The sequence below is a fragment of the Lepisosteus oculatus genome, chromosome 14 (genome assembly GCF_040954835.1).
Source record: "Lepisosteus oculatus isolate fLepOcu1 chromosome 14, fLepOcu1.hap2, whole genome shotgun sequence".
In the NCBI taxonomy this organism is placed as follows: domain Eukaryota; kingdom Metazoa; phylum Chordata; class Actinopteri; order Semionotiformes; family Lepisosteidae; genus Lepisosteus; species Lepisosteus oculatus.
The window spans coordinates 38,820,714-38,841,731 of record NC_090709.1 but is presented as its reverse complement, the minus strand read 5'-3'; the positions used below and the strand labels follow the sequence as shown (position 1 = coordinate 38,841,731).

The window sequence follows — 21,018 nt, the reverse complement described above, 5'->3', positions numbered from 1 at the left end:
GACCACTTGGATTCACGGCAGCCTCGTCCTGGCCGAGGCGCGGCCTTTTTTAAAAGTGTTGGGGCTTGTTTGTTTGTTTGTTTGTTTGTTTTTTTCCTGTGCGCACGACTCGCCCCCGCGGAGATCCAAGGTCACCCCACGTATCGCATCAACAGCACTTAACGTCACGCCTCGGGTTCGGGTCACAGGCGTGAGAGAAATAACGCTGAGTTCCCGACCGGCTGCGGCGACCGGGGGGGAACAGGAGATCCTTCCGAAGCAGCCCCCGTCAGACCGGACCAGCGGATCGACTTGAGAACACACACAGAACTCGGGGAGGCCGTGCAGACTCCCCCCAGACACACCCCAGACTCTCACACTGGGGGACCCGGCGGCCCTGTCCTGACCGCAGCTCCGACTGCCCCCCAGCGTCTCTACTCTCTCCTACTCCCATTCGGTTCCACCCTCCCCTGGGGTCACTCCGCCTCCGATCACCGGGCTTCAGAAAACGCTCCCGTCTGACCTTCTCAGATCCGCCTCGTTCTTTCGGGCAGCAGTGTCACGGTGCCCGATTAGACAGTCGTGTGCAAACTTTCAGGCTTGTGTCATCGTTACGGCCAGCAGCCATGTCACCCTGCAGCTCCCAGCTCACAGCCCCACTGGAGCCCAGCAGGGGGAGCCTGGCCAGTACCTGCAGGGGAGACTCCTGGGAAAAACTAAGGCTGCTGCTGGAAGAGGTGTGAGTGGGGCCAGCAGGGGGCGCTCTCACCCTGCGGTCTGTGGGGGTCCTGATGCCCCAGTATAGTGACGAGGGCCACTGGACTGTAAACAGGCGCCGTCCTTCGGATGAGACGTCAAACCGAGGTCCCGACTCTCTGTGGTCATTGACAATCCCGGGGTGTCTCTGGAGAAGAGTAGGGGTGTTACCCCAGTGTCCTGGCCACATTTCCCATTGGTCCTTACCAGTCATGGCCTCCTAATAACCCCCCTCTCTGAACTGGCTCCATCGCTCTGCTCTCCTCCCACTGAGAGCTGGTGTGTGGGGAGAGGACTGGCGCATCATCCAGGTGGGGTACACACTGGTGGAGGAGGAGGGGATCCCCATGACCTGTAAAGCGCGTTGAGTGGAGTGTCCAGAAAAGCGCTATATTAGTGTAAGACATTATTATTAGTAGTAGTAGTAGCAGTTTCTGAGATATAGAGGCTTTAAAAGGGGGGATTAGGCCCCAATTTTACGGTTAAAACAAGTTCTACAGAAAAAAGTGCAAAGTTCCACAAGTCATTTCTTTTGAACTTCTGACGCTAGACGCATGACACTTCAGGGATTGTTTTTTTGCTGTCAGGTGTCTTTAACTGCTAAAACGTGCAACCGTGGGCCTGATGTTGGCCAGTGTATGGCTTGCTGAAAGTCATGAAACAGCGTGGCCCCCTCTATCTCCCCGTCGAAGCACATCAGATCTCTCACATTCGGCTGTTCAGGACTCACGCTGTAGTACTAGGTGTCCGCCTGAGAGAGATCAAGCTCTGCGATTTTACGAGCCCTTAAAAACGAAAACAATCACATCCCGTCTATATTTCAGTTGCACGCTGCTCGTGTATCGTGTAAGGTCTGTAATAAAATGAATTATACCATTGAAATAGTATGTTTCAATGACTAAACACAACAAATATGAAGTCGGTATCTCCCGCGATTTCTCGTGGATTAAAACTGTTTTTTTCTGCTTGTGCTCCAGCAGCGGAGGCGGCTGTCCCTCCTCCCGCCACCAGGGGGCAGCAGGAGCCCAGAGCAGACCGGCCAGCCCGCGACCTGCGCTTACACCCGTTTCATCAGTCCATACCTGGCGTCAGACAATTAGAAGGAATTGGAAACCCAAAGGGAGAGAATTCTTCACCCGGGGGTCGTGGGGGGGAGACAGGGCTGCAGCCTGAGCCCAACACTGATCAATATCTCTGTCAGCGAGTCCGCAGGAGTGTGGGAACAGTCTGCAGCCCCTGGTCAGAGATCAACTTCCTGCTCTACTGCTCTGATGACCTGGTCCTGCTGTCGCCCACAGAACAGGGGCTGCAGCAGAGCCTGGCACTGCTGGGGCAGGACTGTCACACCTGGGCACTGCTGGGGCAGGACTGTCAGACCTGGGCACTGCCAGCCCATCTGGACCCAGAACAGCAGAGCCTGGCACTGCTGGAGCAGGACTGTCAGACCTGGGCACTGCTGGAGCAGGACTGTCAGACCTGGGCACTGCTGCGGCAGGACTGTCAGACCTGGGCACTGCTGGGGCAGGATTGTCAGACCTGGGCACTGCTGGGGCAGGATTGTCAGACCTGGGCACTGCTGGGGCAGGATTGTCAGACCTGGGCACTGCTGGGGCAGGACTGTCACACCTGGGCACTGCTGGGGCAGGATTGTCAGACCTGGGCACTGCTGGGGCAGGATTGTCAGACCTGGGCACTGCTGGGGCAGGATTGTCAGACCTGGGCACTGCTGGGGCAGGACTGTCACACCTGGGCACTGCTGGGGCAGGACTGTCAGACCTGGGCACTGCTGAGGCAGGACTGTCACACCTGGACACTGCCAGCCCATCTGGACCCAGAACAGCAGAGCCTGGCACTGCTGGGGCAGGACTGTCACACCTGGGCACTGCTGGGGCAGGACTGTCACACCTGGGCACTGCCAGCCCATCTGGACCCAGAACAGCAGAGCCTGGCACTGCTGGGGCAGGACTGTCACACCTGGGCACTGCTGGGGCAGGACTGTCAGACCTGGGCACTGCCAGCCCATCTGGACCCAGAACAGCAGAGCATTGAAGGCACTGAGAGAGAAGGAGGCTTTTCAACATCACCCCACCAACAAGGAATCTGTCTCCGAATATTTGAAAGTGTAATCCAACCCATTGCCCAGGATTACACTCAATGGGACAAACACCCCTCAGAAACCCTGCACATGGAGATCTGTAGAAACATCCTCTGTGTGCAGAGAAAAACACCTAACAACAGGTGCAGGGCCGAATTAGGCCAGTACCCACTATTGATAAACATACAGAAAAGAGTATTAAAGTATTGGCTACACCTAAAAAACAGTGACCAAAACTCCTACCACCACAAAGCCCTGCTGAGCCCAGAGCTGAGCCCAAAACAGAGCCCCCTGAGCCAGCTGGTCCTGAGGCTCACTGACCTGAGCCACACCGACACTAACCAGCCTCAGGACAGCACTGCTAGAGCACCACAACCCAGACTCAAGCCCATCACAGCACAATACACACAACACACAACCAGCCTCAGGACAGCACTGCTAGAGCACCACAACCCAGACTCAAGCCCATCACAGCACAATAAACACAACACACAACCAGCCTCAGAACAGCACTGCTAGAGCACCACAACCCAGACTCAAGCCCATCACAGCACAATACACACAACTCACAACCAGCCTCAGGACAGCACTGCTAGAGCACCACAACCCAGACTCAAGCCCATCACAGCACAGATCACACAGCAATATCTCACACACTGGGACACACACACACAAACACACACTGAACAACACTGCCTCACACACTGGGACACACACACAAACAAACACAACACCAACTGGGATGCTACAGGACCCTAAACAGACCATACACACTAGCCGAAAGCCTAACCAAGCTAAACAACAGCCAACAGAATAAGACATGAGGGAACTTGATTCCCCTGTTCTTGACATCCGGAACCCGGAGAGAAGAATACTCTATTTTTGCGTGTTTTTGTTTGATTTTCTGGTCGAGACGCGTCTGTACGAAACCCCTGGTTGCTGGCTAGCGGGCGAACTGGGCCCCTGTGTTGGGGTGAAAGGGTGTTTCTGGTGCCCCTTGCTCGTATTTTCCTCGGGTTGGGCGCCGCTGTGTGGGTGGCCGGGCTGTTTCCTGCTCGCTCCTGAACTCGGCCGTCGTCGTACCCGAGTCGGACAAGATGGCGGCGGAGAAGGCGGGAACTCGCCCGTTGTGGATGTATATCCCGCACCGGGGAGACAAAAACCACCTTTCTTTCTCCCTGACACGCACGAATAACGATTTACACAGTGTGTGTGTGTTGGGGGGGAGGGGGATTGTTCTTGCCTGGTAGGGGAAGGGAAACTGGAAGATGACGTCCTCTTTTCCACGGGGTTGTCATTCGGCCGGTCCGACACCTTCTCCGTCCCCTCAGCGCCGCCGTCTGCCTGACGACGGGTGACGTCACGGGCGGCCCGATTTCTGATTGGACGGGAGGGAGGGGGGGGCGGCAGGTGCGTCTGTTGTGCCTGCGCGAGCGAGCCCGCTGGGCGGAAACTCCCCTGCGGGCGGGCGGGCTCGCGGTCCGGCGCGAGTTCCGCCCCCGCCCGCCGAAGCGCTTTCACTTCCTGTTTCTGTGATGCCGGCGGCTGTGGGCCTCCGGGCGTGGGGGGTCTGTGGGCTCGGCGCTTGTCATCGGCCCCAAGAGAGATACTTTACGGCGTCGTTTCCAGCGACGCGGGCTCGGGGGATCAGTTTCTGCGTCCTGTCATCTCCCATCACACGGCTCTAGTCATCATAACTCCACAGATAACCCCATAGGAGTTCCTGGCACTTATATAGCGCCTTTCATGCCCCAGTATTTCACCATAATAACAATATTAGTATATAATAATTCCTAGCACTTATATAGCACCTTACATGCCCCAGTATTTCACCATAATAACAATATTAGTATATAATAATTCCTAGCACTTATATAGCGCCTTACATGCCCCAGTATTTCACCATAATAACAATATTAGTATATAATAATTCCTAGCACTTATATAGCACCTTACATGCCCCAGTATTTCACCATAACGATATTAGTATATAATAAGTCCTAGCACTTATATAGCGCCTTTCACACCCCAGTATTTCACCATAATAACAATATTAGTATATGATAATTCCTAGCACTTATATAGCGACTTTCATACCTGCGTATGTCACAATTATAGCAGTATTATTAACTCTAATATTATGATGATAATTCCTGGCAGTTATATAGCGCCTTTCATGCCCCAGTATTTCACCATAATAACAATATTAGTATATAATAATTCCTAGCACTTATATAGCGCCTTTCATGCCCCAGTATTTCACCATAATAACAATATTAGTATATAATAATTCCTGGCACTTATATAGCACCTTTCACACCCCAGTATTTCACCATAATAACAATATTAGTATATAATAATTCCTAACACTTAAATAGCGACTTTCACACCTCAGTATTTCACCATAATAACAATATTAGTATATAATAATTCCTAGCACTTATATAGCGACTTTCACACCCCAGTATTTCACCATAATAACAATATTAGTATATAATCATTCCTAGCACTTACATAGCGACTTTCATACCTGCATATGTCACAATAATAGCAGTATTATTAATGCTAATAACATGATGATAATTCCTGGCAGTTATATAGCGCCTTTCACACCCAGGTGTTTCACACCCAGAAGGGATCTCACTCTGTACCCCACTGAAATACTGCCCCACCTGGGAGACACACAGTGGCCATTCTGCACCAGCAGCCCCTCCAGGACCGGGACTGGACACACTGACTGACCCCTCCAGGACCAGGACTGGACACACACACTGACTGACCCCTCCAGGACCAGGACTGGACACACACTGACTGACCCCTCCAGGACCAGGACTGGACACACACTGACAACTCCAGGACCAGGACTGGACAGCTCTGCTGCAGACACACTGACTGACCCCTCCAGGACCAGGACTGGACACACACACTGACTGACCCCTCTAGGACCAGGACTGGACAGCCCTGCTACAGACACACTGACTGACCCCTCCAGGACCAGGACTGGACACACACACTGACAACTCCAGGACCAGGACTGGACAGCCCTGCTGCAGACACACTGACTCACCCCTCCAGGACCAGGACTGGACACACACTGACTGACCCCTCCAGGACTGGACAGCTCTGCTGCAGACACACTGACTGACCCCTCCAGGACCAGGACTGGACACACTGACCGACCCCTCCAGGACCAGGACTGGACAGCCCTCGTGTGTAACGTGTCTCACTGTATATTGGCTAACATTCGGTCCACGGAGCTCTATGACATCATTCCTTAAACTGGAGATACAGCCTTGTCCCAGGGTACAGCAGCTCTGGCCCGGATGAGAACAACACTAATAATAATCAGATGGCCAGCTGAGCTGTAAGGGTTAACAATCCCACTCCCACAGCTCACTCTGCCTTCCAGAAACCCGGGATCGTCCCCTCGGAATTCCTCGGGAAAACCCTCCGGGAGAGGCCCGGGAACGGGATCTCCGGACCCGGCCGGAAGGGGGCGCTGGGGCCCATCCCCCCCCCCCCCCCACAGTGTCCAGCAGGGGGACAGGGGACAGGGGACAGGGGCGGCAGGCCGGGTCCGCTGCCTGAGGCCCGCTCTCAGGCCCGCTCTCCGCCCGGATACCGGTGATGTCAGCCGCAGGTCGGAGCCCGATTGGCCGCTGGGAGCTCGGAGCTCATTTCAGCCCCGGTTCCTGTTTCGGGGGCTCAACCGCAGCAGCAGTGAGGGAAGAGGCTCAGGGCTGTGTCACGAGCTGGTGGGGGGTCACGGGTTTCAGTCCCACACTTTCACCTTCTGAGACGAAGTTCCCGACAGGCCGGAATCTGGTCTTTCCTGCCACTCACACGCAGATGAGTCAAATTGAGTCAATTAAAGAGCAGCGGGGGGGGGCGCCGATTTACACAGAGGGGGGTGGGGGTGGGGAACAATACCCCGGCTTCTCTCCAGACACAGATCCACTGTCTACTACCGATCTAACAAGCCGGATGGGATAAGTTCAGGTCCGGGAGGGGTCAGTCAGTGTGTGTGTCCAGTCCTGGTCCTGGAGGGGTCAGTGTGTGTGTCTGCAGCAGGGCTGTCCAGTCCTGGCCCTGTAGGTGTCAGTCAGTGTGTGTGTTCAGTCCTGGTCCTGGAGGGGTCAGTGTGTGTGTCCAGTCCTGGTCCTGGAGGGGTCAGTCAGTGTGTGTGTGTGTCCAGTCCTGGTCCTGGAGGGGTCAGTGTGTGTGTCCAGTCCTGGTCCTGGAGGGGTCAGTCAGTGTGTGTGTCCAGTCCTGGTCCTGGAGGGGTCAGTCAGTGTCCAGTCCTGCTCCTGGAGGGGTCAGTGTGTGTGTCTGCAGCAGGGCTGTCCAGTCCTGGCCCTGTAGGTGTCAGTCAGTGTGTGTGTTCAGTCCTGGTCCTGGAGGGGTCAGTGTGTGTGTCCAGTCCTGGTCCTGGAGGGGTCAGTCAGTGTGTGTGTTCAGTCCTGGTCCTGGAATGGTCAGTCAGTCCGTGTGTGTGTTCAGTCCTGGTCCTGGAGGGGTCAGTGTGTGTGTCCAGTCCTGGTCCTGGAGGGGTCAGTCAGTGAGTGTGTCCAGTCCTGGTCCTGGAGGGGTCAGTCAGTGTGTGTCCAGTCCTGGTCCTGGAGGGGTCAGTCAGTGTGTGTGTGTGTCCAGTCCTGGTCCTGGAGGGGTCAGTGTGTGTGTCCAGTCCTGGTCCTGGAGGGGTCAGTGTGTGTGTCTGCAGCAGGGCTGTCCAGTCCTGGTCCTGGAGGGGTCAGTGTGTGGGTCCAGTCCTGGTCCCGGAGGGTCAGTCAGTGAGTGTCTGAGGTGTTCAGGCCCAGGCAGGTCCGGGGCCCGGCGGTGTCAGCGCTGTGTGAGGACAGAGAGTCCAGCCCAGCGGAGTCCTGCTGGGTCAGCAGGCGGTCTCGGTTGGCTTCCTGCTGAAGCGAAGCTCTCCCACCCACGCCTGCCTGCCTGCCTGCCTGCACAGGCCCCGGCCCCCCGGGGCTGGGGGGTCCGGTCTGGAGGAGCAGCTCCACGCGCTGGGCAGCGTGGCGTTCCGCGTCGGGCCTGTCCGGGCCGGGCCGGGTCGGGTGTCCCGTGACGCCGCACACACGCTGCAGACTCGCTCGCAGCCTCTCTCTCTCTCTCTCTCTGGACCCGCGCCAGGGACTTCCCAGCCTCCCTTGGAGAACCGGGAGAACCGGCCTGCGGCCCGGCCCGGCACCGCCACGAGGAAGTGAAACTGGGACAGGGGCATGCTGGGAGAACAGGGGCTTTCTCCCAGGGAGAAGTGAGCCTCAGCAGCACAGCAGATCACATGACCTGGAGTCACCCTGACTGAACACGCGTACCGACCCACACTCAGGACTGCAGGACTCACGGGCCCACAGTACAGGGGTGACACCTGTACACAGGTGAGACACACAGGACCGATCTGTGTCACTGCGCTCTGTGTGTGACAGGGGTGACACCTGTACACAGGTGAGACACACAGGACCGATCTGTGTCACTGCGCTCTGTGTGCGACAGGGGTGACACCTGTACACAGGTGAGACACACAGGACCGATCAGTGACAGGGGTGACACCTGTACACAGGTGAGACACACAGGACCGATCTGTGTCACTGCGCTCTGTGTGTGACAGGGGTGACACCTGTACACAGGTGAGACACACAGGACCGATCTGTGTCACTGCGCTCTGTGTGCGACAGGGGTGACACCTGTACACAGGTGAGACACACAGGACCGATCAGTGACAGGGGTGACACCCGTACACAGGTGAGACACACAGGACCGATCAGTGTCACTGCGCTCTGTGTGTGACGGGGGTGACACCTGTACACAGGTGAGACACACAGGACCGATCTGTGTCACTGCGCTGTGTGTGCGACGGGGGTGACACCTGTACACAGGTGAGACACACAGGACCGATCAGTGTCACTGCGCTCTGTGTGTGACAGGGGTGACACCTGTACACAGGTGAGACACACAGGACCGATCTGTGTCACTGCGCTCTGTGTGTGACAGGGGTGACACCTGTACACAGGTGAGACACACAGGACCGATCTGTGTCACTGCGCTCTGTGTGCGACAGGGGTGACACCTGTACACAGGTGAGACACACAGGACCCATCTGTGTCACTGCGCTGTGTGTGCGACGGGGGTGACACCTGTACACAGGTGAGACACACAGGACCGATCAGTGTCACTGCGCTCTGTGTGTGACAGGGGTGACACCTGTACACAGGTGAGGCACACAGGACCGATCTGTGTCACTGCGCTCTGTGTGCGACGGGGGAGACACCTGTACACAGGTGAGACACACGGGACCGATCAGTGACAGGGGTGACACTTGTACACAGGTGAGGCACACAGGCGTCACCGATCTGTGTATGAGAAGGGTAACAGCTCTGTACGCAAGTTGCACAATAACACTGTTGCACAATAACACAGCCTGCCCTGCCGGTCACACGAGTGACCAGGCACTGACCCAGCCAGCCCGCAGCACCGGGGAAGGACGCAGGTAGGAAATCAGGTGGAGCACCTTTACACCAGGAGTGGTGGGGGTCTGGAACAGGCTGCCCGGACAGATTCCCCAGACCTCCTCCTCCTCCTCCAGCGGCGGCAGCGCCTGTAGGGGGCGCCGGAGCCCTCCCTCGCCCTGCAGCAGGGCTCCGGGCTGCTCTCTGCCCGGAGACCGGTGACGCGCAGGGCCTGGGGCTCTCTCGTTGGGCAGGGGGAGCCGGGGCCGCCCAGCCGGTCTGCTGGTATCCTGGGGACTTTCCGGTGCCGGGCCGGTCGCCCGCCGGGGAAGACTGAGGCATGCTGGGAGCTGTGCCAGGGGAGGGCGTCTCCCCCTCCCCCGAGCTCAGGAGTGTCTCTTGTTGTGCTCGCCTGTCCGCCCTCCCCCACACTCCCTGATCTCCGAGCTCTCCGAGTGCTGAAATTCCCTGTCTCCTGGGAGGAGCAGGAAACACAGCGCCGGCTGAGCTGGTTCTCATGACAGGGCTCTCCGGAGCTGGAGCTGAGTTTCGGACCTCGGAGCCAGTCAGGACAGGAGGCTCTGCTGTACACAGAGGGGGGTGGGGGTGGGGAACAAGCTGCCCAGCCCTGTGGTTGAAGCCGATACCCTGGCTTCTCTCCAGACACAGCTGGGTGAGCTCCTCCAGTCAGGACAGGAGGCTCTACTGTACACAGAGGGGGGTGGGGGTGGGGAACAGGCTGCCCAGCCCTGTGGTTGAAGCCGATACCCTGGCTTCTCTCCAGACACAGCTGGGTGAGCTCCTCCAGTCAGGACAGGAGGCTCTACTGTACACAGAGGGGGGTGGGGGTGGGGAACAAGCTGGCCGGCCCTGTGGTTGAAGCCGATACCCTGACTTCTCTCCAGACACAGCTGGGTGAGCTCCTCCAGTCAGGACAGGAGGCTCTACTGTACACAGAGGGGGGTGGGGGTGGGGAACAAGCTGCCCGGCCCTGTTGTCGAAGCCGCTGTTGGTGCACTGCGAGCGGGTGAAAACAACAGTGTTCAAGGTTCAGCGGCGCCGCTGTGGTTGAGGCTGTGCGGGCGACGGCAGTGTCCTGTCTCAGGCGCCGTGGGGATTTGCAGATCCCCTGTGGAGCCCTGGGGGACCCCCAGCCTGCCGGCTGGCGAGAGAAGCCCTCTCCTTCGGGCGCGGCAGGGCGATGGGATCGGGGGGTCCACACCCTGCGGGGTGTCCTGGCTTTCTCGGCCTGGCGCCGTGTAAGACACCCCTAACCCAGGAGGCTCGCCGAGCGGGCAGGGGCGCTCGTCCGCCTGGAAACCGATGACGCCCGAAGACGCCGGGGCCCCTGATTGGCTGGAGGCTGCGGGGACTTCCCGCCCCGGCGGTCTACTGCGCGGTGTGCTGTCGGAGCTGGTCTGTTGTGAACAGGCCGCGGGCGGGTGTGCAGGCGGTGGGGGTTCGGGGCTGACGTGAGTGTTAAGCCGCCGCAGGAGGAGACAGTAAAGACTCAGGGGCTGGGGGGGGTCTCCTGCGACAGATGGATCTCTTACACCCCAGGTCTGAAGACCCCGCGGTCGCACTGTCAGAGCAGACGGGCAGCCATCAAGCCTGCCTGGTCAGCAGACAGCTGTTTAATAACAGCCTGTTCCCCACCCCCACCCCCCTCTGTGTACAGCAGAGCCTCCTGTCCTGACTGGAGGAGCTCACCCAGGTGTGTCTGGAGAGAAGCCAGGGTATCGGCTTCAACCACAGGGCTGGGCAGCTTGTTCCCCACCCCCACCCCCCTCTGTGTACAGTAGAGCCTCCTGTCCTGACTGGAGGAGCTCACCCAGCTGTGTCTGGAGAGAAGCCAGGGTATCGGCTTCAACCACAGGGCTGGGCAGCCTGTTCCACACTCCCACCCCTCTCTGTGTACAGAAGAGCCTCCTGTCCTGACTGGAGGAGCTCAGCCAGCTTGTTCCCCACCCCCACCCCCCTCTGTGTACAGCAGAGCCTCCTGTCCTGACTGGAGGAGCTCACCCAGCTGTGTCTGGAGAGAAGCCAGGGTATCGGCTTCAACCACAGGGCTGGGCAGCCTGTTCCACACTCCCACCCCTCTCTGTGTACAGAAGAGCCTCCTGTCCTGACTGGAGGAGCTCAGCCAGCTTGTTCCCCACCCCCACCCCCCTCTGTGTACAGTAGAGCCTCCTGTCCTGACTGGAGGAGCTCACCCAGCTGTGTCTGGAGAGAAGCCGGGGTATCGGCTTCAACCACAGGGCTGGGCAGCCTGTTCCCCACCCCCGCCCCCCTCTGTGTACAGTAGAGCCTCCTGTCCTGACTGGAGCAGCTCAGCCAGCTTGTTCCCCACCCCCACCCCTCTCTGTGTACAGTAGAGCCTCCTGTCCTGACTGGAGGAGCTCACCCAGCTGTGTCTGGAGAGAAGCCAGGGTATCGGCCTCAACAACAGGGCTGGGCAGCTTGCTCCCTACTCCCACCACCCTCGACGTAAAGACAATTCGAGAAACACTTCCCTGTGGTTTCCCGCTGTGCCCTCTGGTTTGTGCGTCAGGATATACTCGCACACAGAGTAAACCTGCGACTGAGGGCTGGAGAGCCCTGGTCTGAAGCGGGGCTTACGGTGTCCGGTCTCCCAGACTATCTCTGCTCTCGACCCCGGAGGGCTGACCGGAGCATCAGAGAAACAACGCCCTCCCCCCACCCCAGCGCCTCCTCTCCCTGCGCTGTACCGTCGGTAGGGAGTGCTGGGATACCCACAGGGCTCAGCGAATGTGACATGAGCCGGGTGTCATGTTCATGAGCAGGCCGGGTCATGGTGAGGGGTCTCCTTTCCCAGAAGGCCCGCGCGGCGCCGTGCTGTCGCGCCCCTGTCCGGCCTGTAGGAGGCGGCCAGGAGCTCCCAGCCCGACTGCACTGGAGGGCCCTGGTGGAAACAGGGCTCTGCCCGGCAGCCGGTGATGTCAGAGGAGCTCGGCTTTTTGATTGGACGCCCGGCTCTGAGCAGCGCCTGTGACAACGTGACTTCGTGGAAACAGCTTTGCTCTTGTTGTTTTCTTACTGCTCTGGGCTGTGTGCAGACATTAACCTGTGGGGGGGGGGTGGGGCTCTGCGGTATTCTGTGTGTCGTTCAGTGTCCATTGTGAGTGTGTGAGTGTCTCTTTATTGCATTCGCACCGTCGCAGAACGACGTCTCCACACCGTGCCCTTGAAACAGATTCTGGTCTGAATTTATCCAGCTGAATGGTGTTTACACTCCACAGCGTCCATGTTTCTCCTCCCGTGATCCCCAGCCTGGGATTTTCCCGAACGCTGTCTCCAGGGACGAGCCTCTGGGACTCCCCCACCCCCTCCTGATCCCGATCTCGGGGATCAGAGTCTCCTGTCCCAGGACTTGGCCCAGGAGCTGCTGGTGTTCTGGGGACTTTCTGGAGGGGGCTGAGGCAGGCGGGACAGCCCTGTCTTTTCCCAGGACGCAGGAGAATTGGGATGTCCCTTCTCCCAGCGCCTGGAGCTCAGAGCCCCTGCCTCACAGACTGGACACACTGGGGGGGGGGCACTGCTGAGCCCAGTACGGAGTCCTGCCCTGCCAGTACTTCTGCCTGTGAGACAAGACTGTGTGTTGTCAGGCCCTGCAGGGCAGAGCAGAGACCCGGGTGCGAGTAGTTGGGCAGAGTGGGTAATGAGAGTTCATTTCCAGACGGAAACAGCCCCCTGTAGCGGTATTGTTCACAGTCTAGCGTTTCATCATCCGATCCTCTGCCGTTACGGCTTCGTCCTGTTGCACAGGTCCGGGCAGAGGAAGACTCACAGTGCTGGGACGTGGCGATGAAGCTGTCTCCGACAGCCGAGACCTGTCTCTTCAGAAGACAGAGGCGGACAGCGTCGATACTGCCTGCGGTGTGACCCTCACCTCACAGTAGCTGTTTGACGTGTGGCCTCGGACCCTTTGTTTTCTCATGATGGGAGAGTTCAGCAGACACGCAGTACTAGTGTCAGGTGGGCGAGGAGCCCTGTGTCGGTGTTTTACTGGGTGAGTGTGTTACCGTGTCTCACCAGAGACGATACTGATCGGGGTTTAGGTCCTGGTCCGACCCTGGCCAGGTGCTCTCAGGGAGAAACTGAAAGGTACACAAAACACAGTACTCCCTCAGTACTCTATCAATGCTTTCACCATACTCTCACATTACTCATACAATAATCCCTCTATACTTTCACAGTACTCTATCAATGCTTTCACCATACTCTCAGCTGAACTAACAGTACTCTCAGTACTACCTCAGTACCCTCACAGTACTGCCATGATACTCATACAATACTCCCTCAATACTCTCACCATACTCCTGCAGTCAGGGCCCTCCTCTGATCCTCCCTGACGAGCAGGTTCGTCGGACTCCATCCTGACACAGAAAACCACCCCTGGTCGAAACGCTGGCTATGAGATCTTCGGATCTTCGGATCGGAGCTTCAGCGAACGTGCAGAACAGGGGTTTAAAGGCCCACAGGACAGGACAGAAATATCGTCCGGTTGTTTGTTTCTGGGCCTTTGGTTCTTGTACGAGGGTGTAAACACATTTGACCCCGCTTCTGTGACAAGCAGTGAGAAATGTGTGCGTGACCGAAGGCACAGTGCCTTTTCTCTATCAGAGGCGCTAGGAGAGAGGAGGAGAGGGGGGTTTCCCCCAACAGTCCCCTGACGCAGCCCCTCGCAGGTACTGGGGGACCCTGCCCCCCGAGCCCCGCCCTGTGTCAGAGAAGCGGGGTGTCTCTGTGGAAAGCAGCCCTGTTCACCCACTCGGACCCCTGCGGTACGGGCTGTGAACTCTGGGGTCTCCCCTCGCAGCCCCTCACAGGTACTGGGGGACCCTGCCCCCCGAGCCCCGCCCTGTGTCAGAGAAGCGGGGTGTCTCTGTGGAAAGCAGCCCTGTTCACCCACTCGGACCCCTGCGGTACGGGCTGTGAACTCTGGGGTCTCCCCTCGCAGCCCCTCCCCCTTACTGGGGGACCCCGCCTCCCGAGCCCCGCCATGTGCTGGGGCAGCCGCCTGTCCGTGTGGGAAGCCCCTGGGAGGAACCAGCAGCCCCAGCAGCCTCCAGTGGGACCGGCCCCCCTGCTCCGACACCGCCGGTTGTGAGTGGACCGGGCCGGTCACGCCCTGGGCAGACTAACCCTTCCTGACCGCTGCTGCAGGTGTCGACGGAAAAGGCGCGAGGAAGAGGAGAGGGGGCCGCGCGGTGTATGTGAGGAAGAGAGAGATGCCACTGCTGGGCTTGACGAGTTCGGCTGCCTTCCTCCCTCCTGACTTTTCGTTTCGAGATCCATCGATCGGCTGGAAACATGACACCAGGCCTTCCGCAGTGGTGCTGCGTTGAAGACGAACACAAATTACCGGGAAGCCCGTTTCCGTTCTTGATCTGCGGTCAGCGCACAGCGCTCGGTCAGTCAGAGAGGGCCGGACTTGTCGTGACACAGATGTTGTAGTATCTGGCCTCAACGTGACTCCACCTCCGCTCGGTCCATCAGCTCAGCCGAAGAGAGCTCGGAATTGGACTGTGCTTTGCCAGGATTCAAATCATAGTTCACTAGTAAGAGACGTTGAGGTCGTGAGATCCTTTCATGAGCGAAAACTCACTTCCTGGAGTCTCCCCTGGTACCTGGACACCTGGTATCCAGGTGTGGCCTCACCGTATGCTACAGTCCATGGTACTCAGGGGTCTTGACTCACAGTCAGTGCTTGTTGAGCAATACTCTGATGAAGGGGCTTCAAATTTGGTTTGGCCTGAGCTATAAAAATACATGGGATACTATAAAATCAACAACAGGAACCAGAGGAGACAGGTGGAAGCTACTGAAAGGATCATTAAAACTGAGAACATGAGACACTTCTGTACACAGAGGGGGGTGGGGGTGGGGAACAAGCTGCCCAGCCCTGTGGTTGAAGCCGATACCCTGGCTTCTCTTCAGACACAGCTGGGTGAGCTCCTCCAGTCAGGACAGGAGGCTCTTCTGTACACAGAGGGGGGTGGGGGTGGGGAACAAGCTGCCCAGCCCTGTGGTTGAAGCCGATACCCTGGCTGGTGATCTGAATCCTATCATTTGTAACCCTCTTGCAGTCTTAGCAATTTTTTTTTCAAACCATTAAAAAAATAAAATGGTGGGCAACAAAATGTCAAGACCCTGAGACTTGAGGTTAAGAGTTAGTAAACAGGTTCTTTATTAAAACAAGTACAGTATAACAAAGCCGAGCGTCCCATTGACAAACTGAATGACAAAACATTTGAATCTTTTGTTCTGAGACACAGTCAAATCAACAGTATTTACAAGAGTAAAAATATATTTATCATCATTAAGATATTCTGAACATCCCCCAAGCAAAAAAACAACAACAAAAAAATCAGATTCTTAAACTTTTTAAACAGCAGAAGAGAAATCTTCCATCAAGTCCCAGCTGAGTCCCTGGAGCAGCTCACGCAAGGAGCTGAACTCTGACCCGGAAGTCAACCTCTGCCTGCGCCCCAGCAGCTGATAGCAGCTCTCTATTGGACAGAAGCGAGGAGCCTCTGGCCAATAGGGAGACGCCATCAGCTCCTGGGGCTGCAGCCTGTCAGAGGAGGCTGGGCGGGACTTGTTAGTCCAGTAACAGAGACTTCTAACCCAGTCAGTCTTACTGGTCACCCTCGATCGCCCGTTCTTTAAAGAACGGGGGGCACCTCTGTTTTTGATCAGTAATCTGGGGGGTTTTCCAATTTTTGTTGCAAATGGTAAATGATTTAATTGATCACGCCACCTGGCTGATCACTGTTCCAGGTCTTCAGGACCCCCCAGATCCACACACACCTGATGAATTCGATCGCGGGGTCAGAGGTTGGATCATGAGGCGACACCTAGCTAAGTGTGGCTGTGACTCCCTGGAGTTTCCCAGAAGCCTCTGCACCAGGGGTGCCAGGCGCCCATGATGGAGGGGCTGCTGTCCACAGATCCCCAGCTGATCTCGTTATCCAATTACCTGCCCCCTTCTGTAAGGAACACTGAAACACACGTTGTTAGGACTCGAGAGTAAACTCAGTAAAAGAGTTGGAGACAGACTCCTGTATATGGTGGGTGTCATTAAGACATTAGGTCAACTGTTTAACTGACTGTTCAGATTGGTTCAGATGCGCCCAGGCCAGACGACCCTGATCTCATGATCTCGCTGGTCACCCAGCTGAAACTGAAGGATTTCTCGTGTAAAGATTTTTGTTTTTTTAATTTCAGCAGAAGAATGGGGAAAGCGCTCCTCTCCAGTCCGGCTCCGGAGGGCTCTCTCTCTCCGGGACACACCTGTAGAGACGGAGACATCACACTCAGTAAGGGAGCCTGCTCTCCGGACACTGCTGGGCGACATCGAGACACGCGGTAACATATTGACCCCTGGGGAGTGTTCCTGACCGCGCAGAAAGCACCGTGAGGAAATTAAACAGTGATCCGCGCGCTTAAGAAAGTGTAATGATTCGATTCACAGTTCCCGGCTTGTGGAAACACATATCATCCATTGGAAAACTCTCCTGCCCTCTCATCCTCTGCTCAAGCCCCTGTCCTGAATCCAGGGTGTCACTGGGTGGGTCTCTTCCGAACTCAAAGCAGATCCGGTCAGGAAGTCTTACCTTAGCTCGTGGGCACCAACATTCGCCTCACTGCACAAAGAAAACACAGAGACCAGGTCAACATCTCAGACAGTTCGGCATTCCCTCACTCATTGTTTGTTTAAGCGCAGACTACATGCCTGATACAGGATAGTGGTTCAAATAAAAGAACCACTGATTTAAAGCTGTGATCTGAGCTGACCTGCTGTCTCTCCCTCAGTGAGGGTGAGGGTTACAGTCAGAGACAGGTCTGATCTGAGCTGACCTGCTGTCTCTCCCTCAGTGAGGGTGAGGGTTACAGTCAGAGACAGGTCTGATCTGAGCTGACCTGCTGTCTCTCCCTCAGTGAGGGTGAGGGTTACAGTCAGAGACAGGTCTGATCTGGTCTGACCTGCTGTCTCTCCCTCAGTGAGGGTGAGGGTTACAGTCAGAGACAGGTCTGATCTGAGCTGACCTGCTGTCTCTCCCTCAGTGAGGGTGAGGGTTACAGTCAGAGACAGGTCTGGTCTGGTCTGACCTGCTGTCTCTCCCTCAGTGAGGGTGAGGGTTACAGTCAGAGACAGGTCTGATCTGAGCTGACCTGCTGTCTCTCCCTCAGTGAGGGTGAGGGTTACAGTCAGAGACAGGTCTGGTCTGGTCTGACCTGCTGTCTCTCCCTCAGTGAGGGTGAGGGTTACAGTCAGAGACAGGTCTGGTCTGGTCTGACCTGCTGTCTCTCCCTCAGTGAGGGTGAGGGTTACAGTCAGAGACAGGTCTGGTGTGACCTGCTGTCTCTCCCTCAGTCCCGGGGGGGTCTCACCTCCAGACTTCTTCTTGTAGTAGATCCCTCCTGCGGCGGCGATGACCAGGCCCAGGACCAGACCGGACGCCCCGATGATGATCTTGTTCCGGTCAGCCTCGGGCATCGAGGGGTCTGAAAGACCAGGGTGACAACAGTCACACACCGATGGGATCAGTCTCACACGATAACCCACTGACCCCTGCGGCTTCTCGAAACGCACTATCGTATCGTGGAGATAGTAAACAACTACTGCCTGGTTAATTGCATTAAAATCAGAGCTGACAATGTGCCTCCTGTGCTTTGTGGTTGGACTGGGATGTCTTTGAGACAGAAGAAGGTGCACAATGTTACTTGTGTTCATTGTGAACTCCGCATGCGACTCCAGAAAAGTGTCCTAATCCCTACAAGATGTGGTGCAAGAGCTTTTTCCAGCTCCGATTCCCGGATTCTCTGTCTCCCGGGAGCCCAGCTCTGCGCCTAACACGCAGGGCGACCTCGTCCTGTTAAGGATGACTTGGATCAGCTGATCTCCGAACTTGAAGGACGTGCCCGGCCAGCAGGGGGCGCTGCGCGGCCTCACCCCAGGTCAGCTCCTTGGGCGTGGCGAAGCTGCTGTGCTCCACCCTGCACACGATGCTCTCTCCTGCCCGGGGCGTGTACTCCAGGTGGGAGTGGATCTGGTAGTACCAGTCTCCGTCCGCCAGCTCCTCGGTGGAGGTCACGTCCGAGGTCACCGTCTGCCCGTCCCTCAGCCAGGACACCTTGATCTGTCTGGGGTAGAACCCGAGGGCGCTGCACATCAGCATGGCGGGGTGCTTCTGAGAGGAGGGCTTGGTGGAACTCAGCCGGACGTCGGGCTCCGCTGAGGGGGAGAGGGAGAAGGAGGGCGGTGTTAACGCAGCTCAGAGTGAAGAGAGGCATCGCTTCAGCTGTGGAGTTCTTACACGTGAGAACAGAGGACAGCGGGAGTCTCTGACTCCACAGCTGAGACGCCCCGACACCTGGCGCGTGGAATTCATTTCGACTTGTTTTGCGACTGAGGCTCGTCAGTCACCTGAAGGGAGAGGGGCTGTGAGTGAGCAGCAGGGGCCGGCCCCACTGAGACTGGCTCCGGGCTGGGGAACCTTCGCCCGGAGGAGCCCGTACTTAAATCCCAACACTACAGGTCTTCATGGCCGGAGCACACGTTTGTCGGCCCTGTTACCGCTACACAACTGTGGACCTTGTCTCCCCTGGGCTGTGTCCACTCCCCTCCACTCCGGCAGGACCGGAGGGCCTCACCTGTCTTGTCCAGGATGTGACTGTAGTAGAGCTCAGCGTTGGGCTTGCAGGTTCCGTCCCGGTTAGAAAGCTGTCCTGCCAGTTCAGCTGGGTCCTTGTTCAATCGCTCTGCGTTCCTCACTCCATGCTCAGTGTACCCTATGTACTTGTTCAGAGTGCTGTTGTAGCGGAGGAACTCCAGCTTGTTGAAATAGTATCTGTCAATGAACTCCGCATCCTGCACACCCTTCGAGCTGACGCTGTAGCGACACTCACGCTGTACATGATAGAAATACCCATCTGAAGAAGAACAGAAACCATTCACAACCAATATACACAACAAATATTACACAAATTACGCAAGTGGTTCAAACTACTTTGTTACATATTGCTTTCCAAACCTAGACCTATTTTCAACTCCACCCAAGTGAAAAGCTAAAGCTGTTTTATTTCAATTCTTCCAGTGTCAGTTGAGATTTAATTAATGTAGCTTGCTAAACTCTCTTCCTTGAGTCCCTTCCACAGAAACATCCACACTAATTTAAAACAGATGTTTGATGAAATACGGAACAAGTAACAGGTCGATTCCAACCTGAAAAGAGAAGAAAGTCCGTGGTGCGAGAAGCTGGTTTAAAAAAACCTGTACTGGTGCATCTGGAAGCGCTGGGGAGCTCAGCCGGACGGTGGATTTAGTGTCTGTGACAGTCTGAACCTCGGGGGAACACGGTCTTTATAACCGTGAGGACACTCAACCTTCTCCTTAAACAAGACCGAGCGTGCCGTGCAACCCATTCCACATCTGAAAACGTGTAGTCAACTACTGATAATGGAGGGATTGTACAGGGTGACAAATCTGCTATTACCCGAGTCTAGTATCGGAAAGAACAGCGTATGACACACGATATACCGTAAAGCACACGGTAATGTACTGTTTCCTTGATGGCGGCAAGTCCTATACTCTTACAGTTCTATACTATTGTAACGCAACGGGGGCTCAGGCGGGCGCCCTTGCCGCATCTGGTCGGCCCCATCCCGACTAGAGGCTCGAACCCGGGACTCCCGCGTCTCTCTGCATCGACCCAGCCCCGTGAGCTAAAGAGAGATCTCTCCACAGCCCACTAGCTGTGGTCCTGCTATCACAGGGAAGGGCGGTGACATCACCCGCTCTGGTACGCCGGCTCTTACACAGTGCCTGTCGGCCGTAAGCGTTACACTATCATGAGCAGAAACAGTGAAAGCACGCCGCAGTGACGTGTTTACCTACCTGCTCCGCACGCCAGCAGCAGCACCAGCAGGCTCGCACAGCAGGGGCTCGAGGAAACCATGGCGCTCTCGTGCTCAACCAGCGCGCTCCAGACGCTCCGTCGGTGTGAGGGGAGCGAGCCGAGCGCGAGGCGTACACTACACCGCGCGAGCCGGGCTCGGGCTGCGGCGCGCCAATCCGCTGCGGCGCTCAGGGCACGTCATCAGCTGCCAGGAGACGCGCCTGCCCGGCTCGCGGAGAGCAGCGTGTTCAATCAACAACACCAGTCCAACACTGGACACCAGTCCAGCACTGGACACCAGTCTCTCACAGCGTGTTCAACAACACCAGTCCAACACTGGACACCAGTCTCTCACAGCGTGTTCAACAACACCCGTCCAGCACTGGACACCAGTCTCTCACAGCGTGTTCAACAACACCAGTCCAACACTGGACACCAGTCCCTCACAGCGTGTTCAACAACACCAGTCCAACACTGGACACCAGCCCCTCACAGCGTGTTCAACAACACCCGTCCAGCACTGGACACCAGTCTCTCACAGCGTGTTCAACAACACCCGTCCAGCACTGGACACCAGTCTCTCACAGCGTGTTCAACAACACCAGCCCCTCACTGGACACCAGTCTCTCACAGCGTGTTCAACAACACCAGTCCAACACTGGACACCAGTCTCTCACAGCATGTTCAACAACACCAGTCCAGCACTGGACACCAGCCTCTCACAGCGTGTTCAACAACACCAGCCCCTCACTGGACACCAGTCTCTCACAGCGTGTTCAACAACACCAGTCCAACACTGGAC

General features: G+C 56.8%; 1 protein-coding gene across 1 annotated transcript; it reads right to left on the bottom strand.

Moving 5' to 3' along the window:
- Positions 1–15,478: 15,478 nt before the first annotated feature.
- LOC102682411 (rano class II histocompatibility antigen, A beta chain-like) lies at positions 15,479–20,336 on the bottom strand. Its single transcript, XM_069199016.1, has 6 exons — positions 20,216–20,336; positions 18,973–19,251; positions 18,272–18,553; positions 17,710–17,823; positions 16,932–16,961; positions 15,479–16,608 (listed from the first exon to the last, which is right to left on the bottom strand). The coding sequence occupies exons 1-5, from the start codon at positions 20,274–20,276 to the stop codon at positions 16,933–16,935; spliced, it is 765 nt and encodes a 254-aa protein (XP_069055117.1). The 5' UTR covers positions 20,277–20,336; the 3' UTR covers positions 15,479–16,608; position 16,932.
- Between the last annotated feature and the right edge of the window lie 682 nt (positions 20,337–21,018).